Source organism: Cyprinus carpio, chromosome B22 (assembly GCF_018340385.1).
Source record: "Cyprinus carpio isolate SPL01 chromosome B22, ASM1834038v1, whole genome shotgun sequence".
Lineage (NCBI taxonomy): Eukaryota > Metazoa > Chordata > Actinopteri > Cypriniformes > Cyprinidae > Cyprinus > Cyprinus carpio.
Window position 1 is genome coordinate 21220845 of NC_056618.1, and position 20086 is coordinate 21240930.

General features: G+C 34.2%; 1 protein-coding gene across 1 annotated transcript in view; it reads right to left on the minus strand.

Moving 5' to 3' along the window:
* LOC109064589 (low-density lipoprotein receptor-related protein 1B-like) overlaps nucleotides 1-20086 on the minus strand; it is a 252014-nt gene that overhangs the window by 39680 nt on the left and 192248 nt on the right. Inside the window, 10 exon segments of the mRNA XM_042749544.1 lie at nucleotides 5505-5624; nucleotides 8626-8745; nucleotides 8839-8955; nucleotides 11108-11201; nucleotides 11352-11492; nucleotides 11539-11721; nucleotides 11723-11784; nucleotides 11860-11905; nucleotides 11907-12069; nucleotides 12183-12364. Coding sequence (XP_042605478.1) covers nucleotides 5505-5624; nucleotides 8626-8745; nucleotides 8839-8955; nucleotides 11108-11201; nucleotides 11352-11492; nucleotides 11539-11721; nucleotides 11723-11784; nucleotides 11860-11905; nucleotides 11907-12069; nucleotides 12183-12364 — 1228 coding nt within the window.

Here is a 20086-nt window from a genome sequence, read left to right on the forward strand (position 1 = left end):
ACAGAATCAATGCTCAGCCATTCAAACCAGAGCAACCAATGAGAGAATGAGGTGACGTGTTGAGAACACAATGAAGAAGAAAAAAAATAAAATCATATCGCTCCTCAGAACAACGTACTGAAATATAACTCTCATGAAAAACTTTTTTGTATCAGGACAATCATAACCTCCCACTTAATACTACCTGCTGACACAAGTTTTTAAAAAGTATATAATGCATAATATTTTTCACTTTCTGATGTTAATTAATTAATTAATTAGACAGAAATTAGAGAAAAGTGACTGAAAAAAATACAAGAATAATAATAATAATAATAATAATAATAATAATAATAATAATAATTAGTTGGAATATTTTAATAATTGTTTAAAATAGTATAAATTTCACCTATTTTTTAATTACTTCTCAAAACAAACCAACTACAATAAAATAACACAAACTACCTCAGTAATTAAAGAGAACTGACTGAAAAAGACTGATATTACATTTTATTTGTATTATATTTTAGTATAAGATTTATATTTACTCAAACTTTAAAAAAAAACTATGTTGAATAATTGTTAAAATATGAATAATACAAATATTTAATAATAATAATCTTTGTTTTTTAACTGAGTGAACAATTTTTTAAGTTGATGAAAACAAAACAAAACAAAACAAAACAAAACAAAACAAAACAAAACAAAACAAAACAAAACAAAACAAAACAAAACAAAACAAAACAAAACAAAAAACAAAACCCCAGCATTGTAATCCAGTCCACTGCACTCTCTATCTCAGTCTATCCATTTTCCAGTGTCCATTTCCATCAGAAGTTTTGGTCCCCTTTTAATCTCAGTTTCCCTGTCAATATGCCATATCGATGTCTTCTTTGTGTCCTATGCAGCCACTAGTGGATGCGTTTCATCTTAATATCTCTTTAGGAAATGCCCCGTTTCCAAAGAGATGTAAGCAACTTATTGATTTTTGGAAGATGAAGCTCCACTCCGCTGATGGACATTCAGACCAACACTTAGGGAACGTACTCATGGTTAAAAATCGATACAGTATTATGCTGGGTTAATGTGAATATTCCATTATATCCTCTCAATGATGTAAAGTGCAGGAGTGAGTTGTGTATCTAGGGAAATCCAATACATCCTCCAGAGCAACAATATGGTCCAAATCCAAACACAATTCCAGCACTCAGAGAGAAAGAAAAAAACATTGGGAACTTAAGCTTTTTCAGACTTTAAGAACATTATAATCCTCACACTTTTGTCAGATATTTAACCAATTATTATTACTATTATTATTATTAACTCAAATGCAATTACTTATGATAAAAACAAATAAGTAAAAACAGATTAAAATATTATAATATATAAAACATTTATATTAACTATGGCTGCCCCCTAATAGTCGACTATCCATTAGTCGACAAGAAGAGGCTTGGTCGACCAAATTTTTATTAGTCGCTTAGTTGCAAAAAATAAAAAATACAAAATAATAATAATAATTAAAAAAAAAAATCCACAGGAAGTGGCAAAATCACTTTGACGGACAAATCATTACCGGCTGGTCTATGTGGTAATAGTACATCGGGCAGGACATCCATACGCTCACCTAACATTCATCGACCTCAAATATGGCTTATAATATGAAATATGTACAGTATGTACCAGCGACTTTACATGGCAGCTCAATCTAATGTTAGCCTAGAAAAAAGTGCGCTTTTCACGTGTTTGTGTGGAAGCTGAACAGTAGTGCGCTTGGGCTACTCCAGGACAGATGGAGGTGCCAGTGCGATCATTTGCTCTTAAAATACTTCGTAATTTTTGGTCATACAGATAAGAGTAATGCATCTTTTGTATCTTTAAAGACTCTGCGTTTATTCGTGTGCACTCAGAATAACAATGAAACGTTGTGCTTTTGTAAAATAATTAAAGCAAACAGGATGTGCTTTCTGCCATTTCGGACTCTGTGAACTTGAGTCCGTCACTTCGAAACTCTGTGTATTCTTGCCTTATTTCAGACAAAAATATATCTATAAAGAGTGAAACTTTTAAATGAACTAATTCAAACAGAAAGCAAGAATTCTCAGATTATGTAATCCATATGAAACATGCATAAAGGTGCATACTGCGGAGATGACGAGTCAGTGTCGCCGACTTCATCTCTTAAACAAAAAGCACTAGTTTAACAAAAAATATTAAAACGTTAATGCAGTGTACTTGCTGTTTTTCCCTGACTCATTCATAATTATTATAGTTGCCGGTGCGCTGTGGCAAGCCTTTATTTTGCATGCGCTTGAGCACTTATTAGGCTATGTAGGCAATTAAAGGCTCATTATTATGATTTATATGGCTTATTAATAAAAGTGCGACTAATAGTCGACTAATGCTTAAAATGAACGACTACTAGTCGACCAGAAAAATCTTTAGTTAAGGACAGCCCTAATATTTACTCACAATTCCATCAAAAATATATTGAATAGTTATTGAGATTGAAAATTGATTATTGAGAAATATATAGTTATAAAACAGTAAAATAATTACTGGCATTTTTGTAAACATTATTATTATTATTATTATTATTATTATTATTAAATAAAACACATTATTTTTAACAAAAACAAATCAGTAAAAACTAATTTAAGTATAATAATAAATATTATAATACATGTTATTTATTGAGATTAAAATATTAATTCAATATGCAATTCTTATATAAATAATGAACAGTTTAATAATTATCTACATTATTATTATCATCAATGAATACAATAAATAAATTACTGATATTCTAAATATTTCATGATGCAATATTTATATAACTAAGTGGAATAATTCAATAGTTATTCACAATTATAAACAACAAAAACAACAACAAAACATAGAAATAGCTCAACTCATTGTTTTAATTAGTATCACAAATTGCAACTGCTATAATTTTAATAATTTCTGAGAATTTAAAAAAATATTAAACCACACACTTCTGTCTGATACTGGACTAAATAAAAAAAAATATTAAAATGCAATTATATATATATATATATATATATATATATATATATTATATATATATATATATATATATATATATATATATATATATATATATATATAATTTGCATTATTATATAATTATAATTAAAATAAGCAATTTAAAAATAATTAATGACAAAAACAAATTAAAATATTGTGATGTGATATAATCAAAATGTAAATTTAAAAACAAAACAAACCTAATAAGTCCTTTGCTTATACAGTATGTTAGAATTTCATGGATTCTAATTTTCTGAATAAATCTGCAACAACTAAAATAAAAACAAACAAACAAACAAATAAACAAATAAATAAAACTTTTTTAGTTGTAAGCCATGACAGGTCAGGAAAATAGTTTCATTCTGCCCTACCAGACAACTTTGCACACAACTTATGAAAGTATATTTCTGTGACTAAATAGCATCAATATGTTTTGAAGAACACTACTGCAGTGGAAAACTTTCACAAAAGTCCCAAACGGCAAAATTATTTCAAACTTCAGCTTACTTCCTTCTTGCAATGCACTAAACTTCCCCAGTAATGAAAGCCAGTGGGTTACTTGGTCCCTTGGAGAGGTGGACAGTAACTGAGATTCAGTGTTAGACAGAAATGGACTATTTGAAAATTAAAACTTTTTTGTTTTATAATGCTGGATGAATCATTATAAAGTAAAAAACGATTTACAAGACAAGTTTTTACTGCAGCGTCATCTAATGTACTTGACAGCCATTAAAGCTGCACAGAGAAACATTACCAGCAATAATGTGAGGACGTCCTCCAAAATGCTAAACGATACTGACATACAGGACACACAGAGGAGGTCTTTTTGTTCAAGATGTAAGGGCTTTAAAGTTTAAACACTAAACAATCTTGAGCACATCAGCTGTATAATATAAAGTCCTTTTTGTCCCGAAAACTGCATCAAATACAGAACACAAGCGAACATTTTCACCACTTAACCTTTGTTCTTTATTATTAGACCACGATCCTCCCGTCTGTAACCTCCACTAGATATAATGTCCTGATACTCCTCCAAAAGTAATGAAAACTTCTTACTAGTTTCTCAATACCATTATCATAAGGAGTCAAGTTAGAAGATTCACTGTAAATGTTTGGGATAATTAGTTTGGGAATCATTTTGGCAAATTATATTTTTGCATATAGAATATAAACTATAAAAGCATTTTTGGGCTAAAATATACTTCAAAAATAAATATACATTTGAATATCAAATAAACATTTAAATAGTTTTAAACAGTATGATTTAAGGATTATTTTATTATATTTTGGTCTTTACAAAACAAACAAACAAAAACAAACAAATAAATATTTAAATACAAATTTTTATACTTAAGTAAACAATTTTTGAATTGTAGAGTTTTTAATATAATTGTTATATAGTTTCAAAATAGATGCAAACTACATTAGTCTTACTTTTATTTTTTTATATTTTAAAATTTATTTTTAAAGTAATTTATAGAGATGAATTATTTTTACCATTTATTCCATTCTGTTCGGAATTATTCCATTACTTGGGATAAAATATTTTGCATAATATAAATATAAAATGTAATATCAAATAGCCTATAAAAAGCTCAATATAGTAAATACATTATATATATATATATATATATATATATATATATATATATATATATATATATAATTTTCATAGTGAATATTTATTCTCTATTTAAGTTTAATTTAGTTTATTTAGTATTTTAAACATTTTTCATAGTGAATATTTATTCTCTATTTGGAATTATTCCACTATTTAAGATACAAAAAAATATATATTTTTAGCATATTTATCATCTATCAAAAATACTAAATAATAATTATTAAATTATAGTAATTATTATTATTTGGTTTTACTTATTAAAATATCAAATAATGAGCTCAGCAACATGCATCACATCACTGATAGCTAAATAAGTGAGAGGTCTTAATTAACAACTTCTGAACAATTATCACTTCCCCTGGAATAGTTACACGTCCTCTACAAACCAATGCAGCTGCTTTACTTGACACGCTAAACATTGCTCTGCTAAAACACAGAAAAAGCAGAATCTGCATAATTATAGCACACTAAATCATCCATTTTGGGCCCAATGGAGAAGACTAATCGGTTAGCTGCTCATAAAGCAAACACAATGCAACCTGACAACTCTCACCCTGAGAAAACGTTAGCGCTCGGGTGAGCGGTTTCCGGCAGAACGTCTCTTAGCGCACTAGCACATCCACAAAACCCTAAGATCAGAGTAGGAACTCCAAGAAGTCGGTTATGAAAGTGAGCAGAAGCTATCTTTATTCATCTGCGTCAGTCCTCTGGGCAAACAGTCGGTGCAAAATTAAAGCAAATGGAATGTTTTAGGAGTTTAGACCAGCTGAAATTTGTCACGCCGAATTTTAATGAGGATATTTATGGACGGTGATGACGAGCGTGTGGTAATGTGTGGCGACGGCGAGCGACTCACCGCAGTTGGCCTCGTCCGAGCCGTCGGCACAGTCGGGGTCCTCGTCACACACCCACAGCTTGGAGATGCAGTGCATTGTGGTCTTGCATTGAAACTGGGACGGCGAGCAAGTGTTCTCAGCTGGAGATGTGGAGAGAAGGAGATCATGTGATCAAAACTTTGAGAAGTTCAGTTGAAAAACCACAGAATAACTTTTCCGTTAAGTTTTAGATCTGGTTTTTAGAGCTACTTTACGGAATCCAACAGTTTGTTGAGGCTTTATTCTGCTGCGACACTTTTTTTGAAAGAGTAGCACCATAAAGAAGCAGTAAGAGACTGCAGAAAACTGCTTTGATCTTCCCACAAACCCTCAGAAATGAAGCCATGGATTGTGCATAAAAACAGGAATGTTGCTCGCAGCAGGCGATCTGAGGTCCGTCCGTGATTGTCTTGCAGTTGATCGTATATAAGGAGGTCAATTTGCACACAAGCACTGCTTTGATGGCTACAGCAGCGGCGCTTTAAATTAGATGAATTAAGAGACATTTCTCAATTTTTTTTATTTATTTTTTTTTATGGCAACTTCAAAGCCTTAAAAGCAACGTAAAACCCTCATGGAAAAGTACAATTTTACCTGAGAAGTTATAAATACATTATACATACATATATGTGTGTGTGTGTGTGTGTGTGTGTGTGTGTGTGTGTGTGTGTGTGTGTGTGTGTGTGAGAGAGAGAGACATGACATTAATGTAACTATAATTCAAGTGATAAAGTAATAAATTGTTTTGATTTCAATTATTATAGATGCAATGTAAAATGATTTTACTTACACATACACATAAGAATTTCTCATTTACATATGTATATATATATATATATATATATATATATATACAGTATATGAAATTAATATATATATATATATATATATATATATATATATATACAGTATATGAAATTAATATATCATATATCCTCAAAAATAATAAGTAATAACAAAATTAAAATGATAATATAAATATGATAAATAGTGATAATATATAGTTATAAAGGATATTCATATTAAATCATAATAATAAGAATAAATATTTCTTACATGCCAAATTAGCATATTAAAATTATTTCTTAAGGATTGTGTGACACTGCAGACTCGAACAATTATACTGAAAATTCAGCTTTGTTGTCACAGAAATTAATATCATTTTAAAATGTTTAATATATAAAATACTTAATTTTTGTATTAAATATATTAAATATATATTAAACATATTAATATTTAAAATATTAAACATATATATATACCACACACACATATATATATATATATATATATATATATATATATATATATATATATATATATTATATATATATATATATATATATATATATATAGTAAAACAGAAAACAGTTCTTCTAAACTGTAACAATATTTCACAATAGATATTGTTTTACTGTATTTTTGATCAAATACTATAAATGCTGCTTTGTTTAGCATACGAATTTAGATTAATTTTTTTATTTTTTTAAATTGTTATGATTCCAAATTGTGGGTGGTAGTGGATATAGTCATACACCTAAGTATATGTATATATTATTTATTATACAATAATATTCAATAAGAATAATAATATACAATAAGAATATTCTTAAATATTCTTAAAATATAAATTTAAGTAAATAATGTATAATGTGGTCCAATATATTCTTTTCAATGTAACTAAATATAAATGTAAGTAAATAATGTATAATGTGGTCCAATATATTACAGATATTAAATTTTTTTATTATTAAAGTTTAAATAATGTGTTTCTTTTTAAGGGAGTGTGTTGTGTTCGAAATATGCTGAAGTTTTGTAGTCTTTCTACATAATGCATCATACTGCTTCATTTCTTTTACTTTGAAATTTGAGGTTAAACTATGGTTAATATGACATATTTTCCTGGAGAACTTTTTTAAGGTCCACCTGGATTCATTTCTCAACACTTTATACTTCCTCTAAGCATGATTAATTCATGATAAAGCAAGTAAAACAAGACTGTACCCTGGTGGTCTGAGTAACCGCAACAACTTTCCTCTCACATCGCTGTTTTCAGACCGCTGTGCGCTAAGCTAAGCTAAGCCTAGACTCGACATTCCCGGCGGTGGAGCGGCAATCCTGACCCACAGCGCTCTGCCTCCTTTGAGGGGGAGGGCTTAAGCCGGCCTCTAATGCTATGCTCCATATGCGATTATCCCTGTTAAACCCTCCCTCTGTTTGGCTAATCAGTGCCCAGGGCTGAGCTCAGCTCCCCTGGATCCAAGACGCCGTCAGACCCCCTCAAAAGCCTCTTAGAGTTCTGGGGACCCTCCGGGCTTGGTCCCATGCAATGCTGTTAATGATTTTCCTCGATTTTTACTTCTATCTTCCTGATTCTCTCTCGGAGAAGACAGACAGCTTCTCTTCTGCGCTCTACCATAAGGGCGTACAGAACCGGGCGTCTTATCAAAGCTCATCCAGATACTCGACTCTGGGGAGGAGTGAAAAATTAGGCCCCTGCTGTGGCTTCAAATGGAGGATTCAGATCTGAGCGAGAGCATTAACTTCTGCCAGTCTCCTCCTTCTGTACCACCATCGAAAATAAGTCTTGCATTTGGACTAGGATTCAAATCCCTGTCGCACAAAGTAATGATTACTCCAGCCTGATTTCTGAAGGTGACACAAGACGGCTCCTTTGCTTCCTGGTTAGCAAGTCTACCTCACTTTCTTTTTTCTCATTTCACTCCTTTCTTCTCGCTGTCGGTGTCCTAAATTCCCCTCGAGCAATTCTGTCTGCAGCCAAGGAATGAGAAAACAAAACAAAACTTTGGGCAATGTTTACCAGGCTCCTCGCTTTGCACTTTTCTCATCAGCCGATTCAAAGTTCTCAAACAGTTTGTTGAATCTGTCTGAGTTTGACCTTCACGAGCCAATAAACACATTCATAAGTCATAAAGAAGGAGATTTCATCTATTTCCAACCTCTCTCGCTCTCATTTTCTGGTTGTTTTTCCTCTCCTGAAGGGAAAACTAGCTCAGTAGGAACTTTTGCTGAGATTCTTTGAGGAATGATGAAAACTAACGGCGTTCATAGTCTTTGACTAAAAAAATGAGACTCTCTTACGGCAATCAGTTTCATCTTCACCGTCTCCGCAGTCATCTTGTCCGTTACAGCGAAGGTTTATAGGGATGCACTTCTGCCGGTGAGTGCACTTAAACTGGCCAGACAGGCAGATATATGAGTCTGAAAGCAAATGCAAACAAGGATATTATTGTATGATGTATTATACTCCATTATGCCTGGTCTCCATTTATCTATCCATCAATCTATAATTACCACAGTTGGCTTCATCAGAGTTGTCTCCGCAGTCGTTCTCTCCATCACAGATGAAGGGAGGGAGGGCACACAAACCCGTTCCGCACTGGAACCTTCCGGGCTGGCATTTAAACTCCGCTGTAAACAAAAGAGAACACAAATGAGTAAAACAACCAAGAAAGAAAAAAGAAAGAACTAACACAAAACAGAAAAATAAAGAGGGGATGAACAAGTATAAAAATAAGCACAAAAAAAACAAAAACAAACAAACATCAGAAGTAGTAAAACAAAAAACAAATGGAAGAAGAACAGACAAAACAAAAAGGCAAATAGAATGAACAAACAAAAAGAGGAAAGCAGCTAGAAAGAAAACAAATGAAAAAGAGACATAAACAAATTCATGGTAATGGACAGAAGAAAGAATGGATACATGATGAAAGGAAATAACTAAATGAAAGAAAGTCAGCTACATGTATAATAATGTACAAATAAAAAAGGACAAACAGAAAGAAGGTTAAGGTCATGAAAGAAAGAAAGAAAGAAAGAAAGAAAGAAAGAAAGAAAGAAAGAAAGAAAGAAAGAAAGATTAAATGTAAGACAGAAAAGGTTGAAGGACAGAAAGACAAATAAATTGAGAAAACAAAAAATAAAAATAAAAAGTAAAGAAGAAAAAATAAAACATGAACAAACAAAGGTTCAAAGACAAACATAATTAACAAGCAAATGCAGAAATGAAAGAAGAAAGAACGAGTGAATGAGCAAGTTAAACAAATTAAAGATAATGAAAGATAGAAATACATACAGAATAAACAAAGAGATTAAAACATTAAAGACAAACAAACAGAACAAAGTGATAAAGAACAGGTCAATAAACAAATAAATGAACAAATTGTTCACCTAAATGAGTAAGCAATCAAAGTAAAAACAGAAAAGTTGAAAGAGATAAAGCAAAACAAAACAGGCAGAAAGCCAGACAGACATAATGAACAGAAAGAAAGGACATACTTTAGAAAGGTGCCTTTTTTTCTTTTTTTTTTCTGGAGTCTTTTGTTTGGCCTTGACGTCTCTTTAGCATCTCAATGTACGATAAACTTCCTTTCGAGATAACAAATACTTCACAAAACCTGATCCATTTCTGCAGCTCTTTAGAGTGAAGTAGACTATTCACCACTCAATCAAACAAACACGAGCACAACAGAAATGACCCATACAATGGCATATTCAATGAAGAAACACTTGAATATAACCTCGATGACAGACAAATCTTCATTCAAAAATAATCGCTCCATGAAAAGGCGAGGAAAATTACAGGAATAAATTGTCACAAAAAGATTTTCCTATCCTCAACTCATGAGACAAATGGCTCAAGTGACTAAAGGATGTCTTACTTTCAGTTGAGCTCAAAGATATCCCAGTTGATTGTGGAGTCAATCTTTGTAAAGTGGCGATAGCTGCGTACAATTACATTTGAACAACTGATGTCACATGGACTGTTTTACTGTTGTCCTTAGTACCTTTCTGGGTCTGGGAACATTTCAGTTACGTTGCTGCCTATGCAGGGTCAGAAATCTCTTCAGAAATTCTTTCAGTTTTACGAAGCAACTAGAATACTTTTTGTGATGGTTCTTTTTATAACCATTATCGAGAGTACCTCTGCATGCATGCGCAAGATGCTGCTGACGTAGAACATGCCTGCCCTTAGCCTTGTTTACGTACAGAGGACAGCAATGCAAATGCGTCATGGTACTCTTGATAATGGCGGGATACGTGACTTGGAGGAGAATTGTTGAATAAAGTCGTTATTTTTGTTTCCTTTGCGCACAATATGTATCCTCATCAAAGATCTCAGATTTCATTAAAAATAACCTAATTTGTGCTCTGAAGATGAACAAAGGTCTTACGGGTTTGGAACGACATGAGGGTGAGTAATTAATGACCTTTAATAAACTCTCTACAAATTCCTAAATGTTCAATTAGGCCAGACAGTGTTAAATAAAATACATTTATAATTGCCTCATCTTTCGCTTCGTCTGCCATCTTGGAAACTTTTTTGCACTTGTTGAATTTTGGTCCATTTTGGAATGGATACATGCAATGCCGCCTTCAAATTTGGCCAAAAAAAATTTTGTAGAAAGCAACTCGGTCCAAACTTCATTGATGATCCCTTAGAAGGCTCTTTAGGTAGGCAGCTTCTTACATCTTGAGTCTTAAAGACACTACAAGGCACTTCATTCACATTTTTCAATGGCTTAACCAGTTTGGCTGATTGCCCCCATGTTTGGTTACTTACGGCAATCTGCTGGCTCATCGGATCCGTCTCCGCAGTCATCCACGGTGTCGCACTTCCACCAGAAGGGAATACACTCATCCGTACCACAGCGGAACTACATACACAGAGAAAGAACCTCTTGAACAACTATTTATTGAGAAACAAACTGTACATAAAAGCTATTCAAAAACTCATCCAACAACGGCGCATTAAACCACTACTAAACCCCCATACTTAATCAAAAAGTAATAAAAAACTCGCATACCTCACTTACACTGCAGTTAGACAGACAGGTTTTATTGTCGTTTGCCAGGTAGAAGTGTGTAGGGCAAGCACACTTGTATCCCCCACCAGGGGAAAGAAGGCATAGGTGACTGCACCCTCCATTAGTCACCTGACACTGATGCTTTCGGCAATGAGGGACAACAACAAACAATAAGAAACAACATGACTCTAGAACAAAAATCCAACTGAATAATAACATCATCCTGTCGGAGTGGATGGTAGACTTTAATGTCTCGAATGGTTTGCCAGGAGCTGAGGAGTTCTGTATGTTGGTCGCCGGATGTCTTGTCACAGCCGATGTCTTGTGTCGCACGACTGAGGGATTTTTCGACTTCCTGGTGCCTCCCGTAGAATGAAGTCCTCAAAAGAGTGTTTGTGAGACCGGGTTATGCCACCTATGTCCTTGATTGGGACTGGAAATTGGGATTGAGAGATATTACTGAGGACAATTCCAATAGAGACAACATTCGAGACAAGGCAAAACTTACCTTTGTGTCTTTTTGTGCCATCCATGTTCGAAAACAAGATATGGTTTCTCATCAGCCCAGTAAGATCCTTTTTGTTGATGTGGTCCATATGGGTCAAGGCGCTGAGGGGCATGTATTTCTGTAATCGATTAATGAACACGTGGCTTATTGCCGTCCATTCCGATCCGTCCAATTTGGGGCTGCTCGCAGCAGTCAATCCAGAACACATATCTAAGGCACCATGAGAATAAATGGCTTTAAATGGTGCAGTGCTTCTAGAAAGTGTACTCAAAAGCAATGCCTTCTGGGACTTCGAACAATGGGCAATAATAAACATCATTTACCCCATGTGAGTGTCAAGAGCAAGAGCGGTTGGATTCCTTAATCCAGTCCTCAGCAGTACGGCTGGGTAGAGTCCATTAGCTTTCGCCACCTCCAGGGTCTTTCTCTCGCCGTCACACCAGTACAAGTTCTTGCCGATCCAGTCCACAGTGAGAGCACTGGGGACCGACGTTCTGTGAACCACCTGAGAAAACAGCAGTCAAGCACAGTTGGTCTCTTTTGGCTGGTTATTCACATGGATTTATCCACAACCGGTACCGTAGGGAACAAATGCCTCCTAGCAGAAAAGTTCAGAATGGTGATGGTGAGATGCAGATATTGCACCTTATCAATCTATTAAACTCATATAAAAAATAAAAAAGTTAATTCTTCAGTCCAACACTTCAAACACATAACATCAATGACAAAAACAAAAAATTCAAATTTTTTACATAAAAAAAAAAATAAATAATAAAAAAATAGCAGTTAGCCAGCACATTAGCAAACAACAGTCAACAAACTTGTATACATTGTCAGATACAATGGGGGTGGGGGAGGCTTTGTTTCCTTATCAAAACAAAATTGTTAATAATATAATAACCTCTAGATGTAGTTGTCAACTGGTGGCTTGTAGGTCCACAAAAAATAGTTTGTATAGCAATTAGCAAAATAAATTAACAGATTATCAGAATCCCAAAAAAAAAAAGTCAAATTACATCAACAGCCTTGGTAAACATATGGGGGTAGTTGTGGAGCCCTAATGGTTAGAGAGTTTGACTCCTAACCCCTAAGGTTGTGGGTTTTTTGAGGTCTCGGGCTGGCAATACCACGAACCTGAGGTTCCCTTGGCAAGGCACCGAATCCCCAACTGCTCCCCGGTTTTGCCGCCAGCATAAATGGCTGCCCACTGCTCCCGGTGTGTGTTCACGGTGTGTGTGTTCACTGCTGTGTGTGTGTGCTATTTGGATGGGTTAAATGCAGAGCACGAATTCTGAATATGGGTCACCATACTCATTTAGCCAGCAAATTATCAAGTTTTCACTGCATTCAAAGTCAAAAGTTTTCACTGCAAAGTCAAACTACACCAACAACAACATTCAATAAATTGTAAATGCTGGACTTGTGTTAGAGGGCTTGGTTTCTTCAAATAAAACGGAAAAAATCAAGTCTATGGTAACCTCTAGATGTGTTGTTTCTTAATTGATGGTTTACAGGTTCACGTCATAACATTTAACTAGTAATTAAGCAAGGGTTTTCAACAGCAAAAAGGCCCAAACTAGGCTACAACAAGCATCAATGTAATGTAGGATAAACTTAGAAGTGACGGGGCTTTGTTTCTTCACCATAAAATGAAAAAATTCAAACGCTAATGAACAACCGTATAGATGTGAGGTAGGGTGACGCATACATCCTCTTTTTCTCCCACACATGTCCCCTATTTAGGACCTAAAAAGCATGGTCTGCTGTGGATTTATAAATTGCCAATTAAATGTCTGTGATTCAGCTTTTTCTCCTTCTACAATCGCTATATATTCATTGTGTACGTTTGTATTAAAGAACCCCCCCCTGCCGAACCCGCCATCGTGGTCTTTCTTAATCCCGCTCCTCATATCTGACCCTTACTGCGCTCAACCCCCCACCTCAAAACTAAAATATGGTTCACCCTGTGTGTACGTCTCAATGGTGGCTTGCAAGTCCACAAAAATAAATTAGTGTAGCATTTCAGCAAATTAGTCAAGGTTTCCCAGACAAACAAGAAATATAATTTCTGTATGTGTAGTTCTTTTAGCAACCTAAAAACTCTTGACTGTAAATGAAAAATCGGGGTCCTAAAAGCAATCCATTTGAGAACCGCTGAGCTAGACTTGTACATTATTGCTAATTATCAGCGGGCTACATAACTGCTCATTAACAGCACTTCAAACTCCCCAAAAAATGGCAAGAAAAGTTCCCAAAAGAAGTAGTTTTACAAAAAAAGGGCACTTCAAAACATTTCACTGCTCATACTGATCACATAAACTGCTTGTTTGGTATAAACAATACTCTACCCAGCTGGCAGATAATCCAGCGCTTTTAATCATTTTCGTGCTTGGTTGCTGGTACCCCCTGCATAGCGCTTTAACAGTAAGAGTAACATTCAGCAACAGCTGGATGAACATTAACCACCGCATGAACATTAAAGACATTTGTGCCCACTGATAATGGGGTCTTCATACCGTTTCACGCTGCTACATTAAAACCTAGCCTGCTGTTATGAATTTCGCTCCATCTTCACCACGGTTTTTCTTCTTGATGCGGTGCTCTTCAGGGAAACCTAAACATTTTCAGGTAAACTGGTACATAATCGCAGGGTGGAGCATACACCGCAGCAGTGAAATGTGCACTCAAACCCCACCTACCGATAACCACGGAGTAAGCAATACAACACATAACACAAAACATGAAAACTTCACCATTAGCACCCACACACCCGTCCGACACACCTTAAGTCGCACACCGACGCAGTTACCATAAAGTACATTAGGCAACCTTCAGACTCCTCTTTCGTTCTTAAAGCTGTCACCCCCCGTTCCCAGCTTGTGATCACACCGTTAAATTCGCATTTGGAATTTTGCAGAATGGAGAGAAGTATGTGACCCCAAGTTTTATTCAGCATATTTCACTTTAAATAAATTTGTTTAGGCTTGATGTTTATGATAAATGTTGTTTATAATGAACATTATAATTTATGTTTGTTTTATACTAATTATAATTCTCATCCTTGTTCTGTTCTGGTTATATTTTGTATAATACACTGAAATATAACTTAATAAAATTATCATTTTTAAACTTAACTAAAACACAAACAACATTTATATATAATGATAATGAAATAAAACATTTCATTTAAAGATATTTTACATTGTTTTTGAATGTAATAAAATCTCAATTTATTCGACTCGATGCAACTTATTTTACGGAAAAAAAAAAATACAAAAAAAAAAATATATAAATATACAAACAAAACCAAACAACAATAATTTTTGTGTCTTTCTTGGGTTAGAGGTACATATAGTAACGATGCAAACAAGCCCAAACAACAATAAATTTGATAATTGCATTTGTCCATTTAAGGTGTGATCATTTCCAGATTGCTGAACGTCAGAGACCTAAAATTGGTCCTAAAATTGATCTCTTGAAGAATCTTTGGCAGGACTACATTTTATTGGGCAGTTAAAATAAGTGTCTTCTTTTTTCTTTTTCGCATTTCCAGATTGCTGGAATTTTCACACAACATCAGAGATATACTGCATTAATCATTTGTAGAGTTTCAACACCTGTAAATTTATGATAAAATCAAACTGAAACATTTCAAATCTCTCCAGACATCCCGGGAGAATGTCTCATTTACAATCATTCAAAGTGATTACCAAGAGTATTTTTACCTTGCATTGTAAAATCCTCTCACCTCTCTGAAACTTTTGTTCTATCTATTTATCATCTCTCTTTCCATCAAGTGTCCAACGAAATAACAAAAATAAATACGATATATGTATGTGTATATATATATATATATATTATATATATTATGTATATATTTATATATATATCTATATATTATTATATATAAATATCTAATATATATATATTTATTTTATTTAGTATATAATAAATATAGAATAAATCTATATATATATATATATATATAATAAAAAATCTGTTATCTTTGTGTTGCTAATTTTGCCTTTCCTTTCCTGATAATTGACTTTACATAAGTTACTGAATGTGGCCTTTTCCCTTTCCTGATTAATTGACAATTATATTTAAGTTTAATTAAACAACGCCTGTGAATTCAAAGTACTTTTTTTGTCAGACGAAATAAGATTGCCCCAAGTGGTCTAAACTGGTACTGCTACTACAGTGTATGTAACATGACAGGCACATTGTATTGAATATTTGTAAGTTTCAACACCTGTGAATTTATGATAAAATCAAAGCGTCACATTTCAAATCTCTAGACATCTCCCTTGACGTCTGGCTCATTTGTATACTGTACATTTAAAGCATTTACCAAGAGCATGTTTACCTTGCAATGCAAAATTCTCTTACTCTTTGATTTTCACTCCTTTTCTTCTATTTATTTATCATCTTTCCATTGACGTCCAATAAAAAAGTCCCAATATCTTAGTGTGGTTTCATTTTGCTTTTAAGTTCAACATTTAGGTTGACTTTATCACTTCTGCACTGCCTTTACAGACAGTCTCCCTCTCTCTCTCTCTTTTTCTCTGTACTATAGCACACTATCATAAATCAGTTCAAGATCCAGAGTTCAATTAAGCTTAATGAGCCATTATGGCTCCATATTAAACACATAATATAAAACATAAACGAGCTCTGGCGGGCCTATCAGGGCAGGCTGGCACCCTATGCCGGTTTTCCGCCCTGAGTAATAATTGCAAGGGCATTCATGGAGAGGAGTATAAAGACAGACATCCTCACAACACACACACACACACCACCACAACACAACACACACACACACACACACACACACACACCATTCACACACACACCACACACACACACACCACATTGTCCCTGTCATATCATTCCACCCTGCCTAATTTCATACCCAGTTTCTTCTCAGAAAATATGAGCTTTTATTATTTTTGTTTGGAGTGGCTGTATGAATACTTGGGTCTGCTTTGCCCCCCATCTGGAATCCATCAATTACACAGTAAAAATAAAAATTTGCCCCTGTTACAGAGGTGATGTGAATCAAATTTACCAAGAGGCAGAGCATTATTTGCACTTAGGTCAATCTGGGCAAGTCTGGGTGATTTCAGAGGGAATCATTGACGTCAACACACCACAACACACACACACACACACACCAACACTTGCAGATGTACCATTGAGGTCACCTTCCATTCAGGAGCATTCTGGTTTCAATCCAATACGTCCGCTGGGCCTGCTAGTGTCAATCCAATAGATCAACTCCTTCCTGTATTCCACAGTCTAGAGAGATGACATTCCTGAGTCCCTGCTTCAGAGAAAGACCCAAGACAGAGAGAGATGAGAGGAGAGCAGAGAAGGCAAAGTGTGCAGACTGACCCGAATCGATATTTACTCATAAGTGGAGTAAAGTATGTTTTTTTTGTTTGTTGTGTGTTAACAGTGGGTACAATTCGTGTCTATTTCCTTCAGTTTATCATAGATCTTATACTGAAGCATTCTCATTGAAATAGTGAGATCCATTAAGACCTATTAGTTTTTTAATACAAAGATTTTTAAGGTATAATGACATTTAATAAACTAATAATAATAAGTATATGTACAATAATAATAAAGAGAAACTAATGTAGCTTAGAATAAAATCCGTGAATGGGCTTCCGGGGTTATTGAAGGACTAATTCTAGTCGACCGACTAAAATACAAACATTATTTAAACCTAGAAGTACAAATGCGAGTTAAAACTGGTTGAAAACAATTTATTCTATAAATACAATCTACTACATCCTAACTTTAAAAAATTACAACATGTACAAAAATTAAAAGCTAATCCTCAATATTAATAAATATTATCATAGTTCTTACCAGTAAAGACCATACTATATTAACCGCCTGAACATTCACTAGTAAAGGGATTATTATAATAAAAAATAACTAATCCTTTGTATGTTATATTTGGATAACAGTTTGAAGCTTCATGTATATAAGTTATTTAGTTGAATATATTCTAGTTCTCTCTTTTCTCTCTACCCAGTTTAAAAAAAAAAAAAACAAACCTTTGAAATATTCTATATTTCAACTTTATATAATAATGTAATTTGTTATTAATTTCTCAATAAAATAATGGAAATGAACAATAAAATTATTGTCTTTGTTTTGGAGGTAACTGTTATTAGGTTTTGTTTATTTTCAAATTTTCACAAGTTGGATGACAAATATTTTTTCATTTCAAAAAAAAAACTAATTTCTGAATCGACCATTATTTTGGAGGAACAGGATAGGGGAAGATTTGTCCCATAAGTGTTGCAATCCAGACTCGAACTTGTTTGCTTCACGATGAACATTTTTTCTGCTAGCCACATCTTCTACAGCTAGTATATTTAATCAAAATTGTAAATCTTTGATCTTTTCAAACCATCCAAACATTTAATTTAAGCAAACAGAAGCATTTTATGTAGCCTGATTCCCAAAAATAATAGATAAAAAAACAGCATCACAACTTCAAAACACGCCGTTTAGTTATCGTCCAATCAAGACTCATTATAACAACTTCCCGCCGCTTTACCTCAATCCCTTTTCTCATTCGCTTTGGTATTTTCAACTCGTTCGGTTATAATACAGCGAGACTTCCTCCTCCTGACAGAAACTTCCATCAGGCACTGCTACGACCGGAGCCAATCCTTTCTCAGTAGGGGTCTTTCACATTACCCCGCCTCTCTTGTCGTTCTGTCGGGTTCACTAAACCCCTCGTTGGCTGCATTGCTGGGTGGGGGAGGCTTTGTTTTCCTTATCAAACCTTTGTTAATAATATAATAACCTCTAGATGTAGTTGTCAACTGGTGGCTTGTAGGTCCACAAAAAATAGTTTGTATAGCAATTAGCAAAATAAATTAACAGATTATCACAGCAAAAAGTCAAATTACATCAACAGCTTGTAAACATAGGGGGAAGTTGTGGCCTTATGGTTAGAGAGTTTGACTCCTAACCATAAGGTTGAGGGTGGCGTCTCGGGTGGCAATACACAAGGACTGAGCGTTCCCTTGAGCAAGTCACCGAATCCCCAAAACTTCTCCCCGGGTGCCGCAGCATAAATGGCTGACCACTGCTTCCGCGGTGTGTGTTCATCGTGGTGTGTGTTCACTGGGTGTGTTCATGTCGCCTATGTGGGTCTATTTGGTTGTAAAAATGCAAGAGCACGAATTCTATGAATATGGGTCACCATATATTATTTGCCAGGCAATTATCAAGTTTTCACTGGCATTCAAAGTCAAAAGTTTTCACTGCAAAGTGTAAACTAACACAACAACCCATTCATAACATCATAATTGTAAAAATCGCTGTTTGGACGGTGTTAGAAGGGCGAGGGTCCCTTCTTCTTCAAATAAATGATGGAAAAAAACTAGGCTACAACAACATAAACTTAAAATAGAATGTTTCTTAATTGATGGTTTACAGGTTCACGTCATAACATTTAACTAGTAAATTAGCAAGTTTTCACAGCAAAAAGCCAAACTAGGCTACAACAACATCATGTTAATGTAGGATAAACTTAGAAGTGAAGGGGCTTTGTTTCTTCAAATAAAATGAAAAATTACAAGAGCAATGTAAAAACACCATACATCCAATTATGTCCAACAAACGACATTTTCTATCTACAATTCGCCAACAAATGTGTACTTATTTATTAAATAACAACACCGATCTGTCTTCTAAATACAAATCCCAATAAAAATGTCTTTGATTCGGCTTTTTCTTTCTACAATTCGCTATTCATTGTGTACTTTTGTATTAAAGCCCTGCGCCGATCTGTTTTCTTAATCCCGCTCCCAATATCTGACCATTACTGCCTGCTCCTACAAACAACCCCCCCCCCACCAAACTAAAATATGGTCACCCTGTGTGTACGTCTCAACTGGTGGCTTGCAAGTCCACAAAAATAATTAGTATGAATGTAGCATTCAGTAAATTAGCAAGGTTTCACCACAAAAAGAAATATAATTTCTGTATGTGTAGTTCTTTTAGCAACCTAAAAACTCTTGACTGTAAATGAAAAATCGGGGTCCTAAAAGCAATCCATTTGGACGAACCTCTGGAGCTAGACTTGGTACATTTATTGCCTATTATCAGTTTGGTAATTAACAGCACTTCAAACTCCCCAAAAAATGGCAAGAAAAGTTCAAGAAAAGAACCAAATAAAAAAAAGTAATACAAAAAC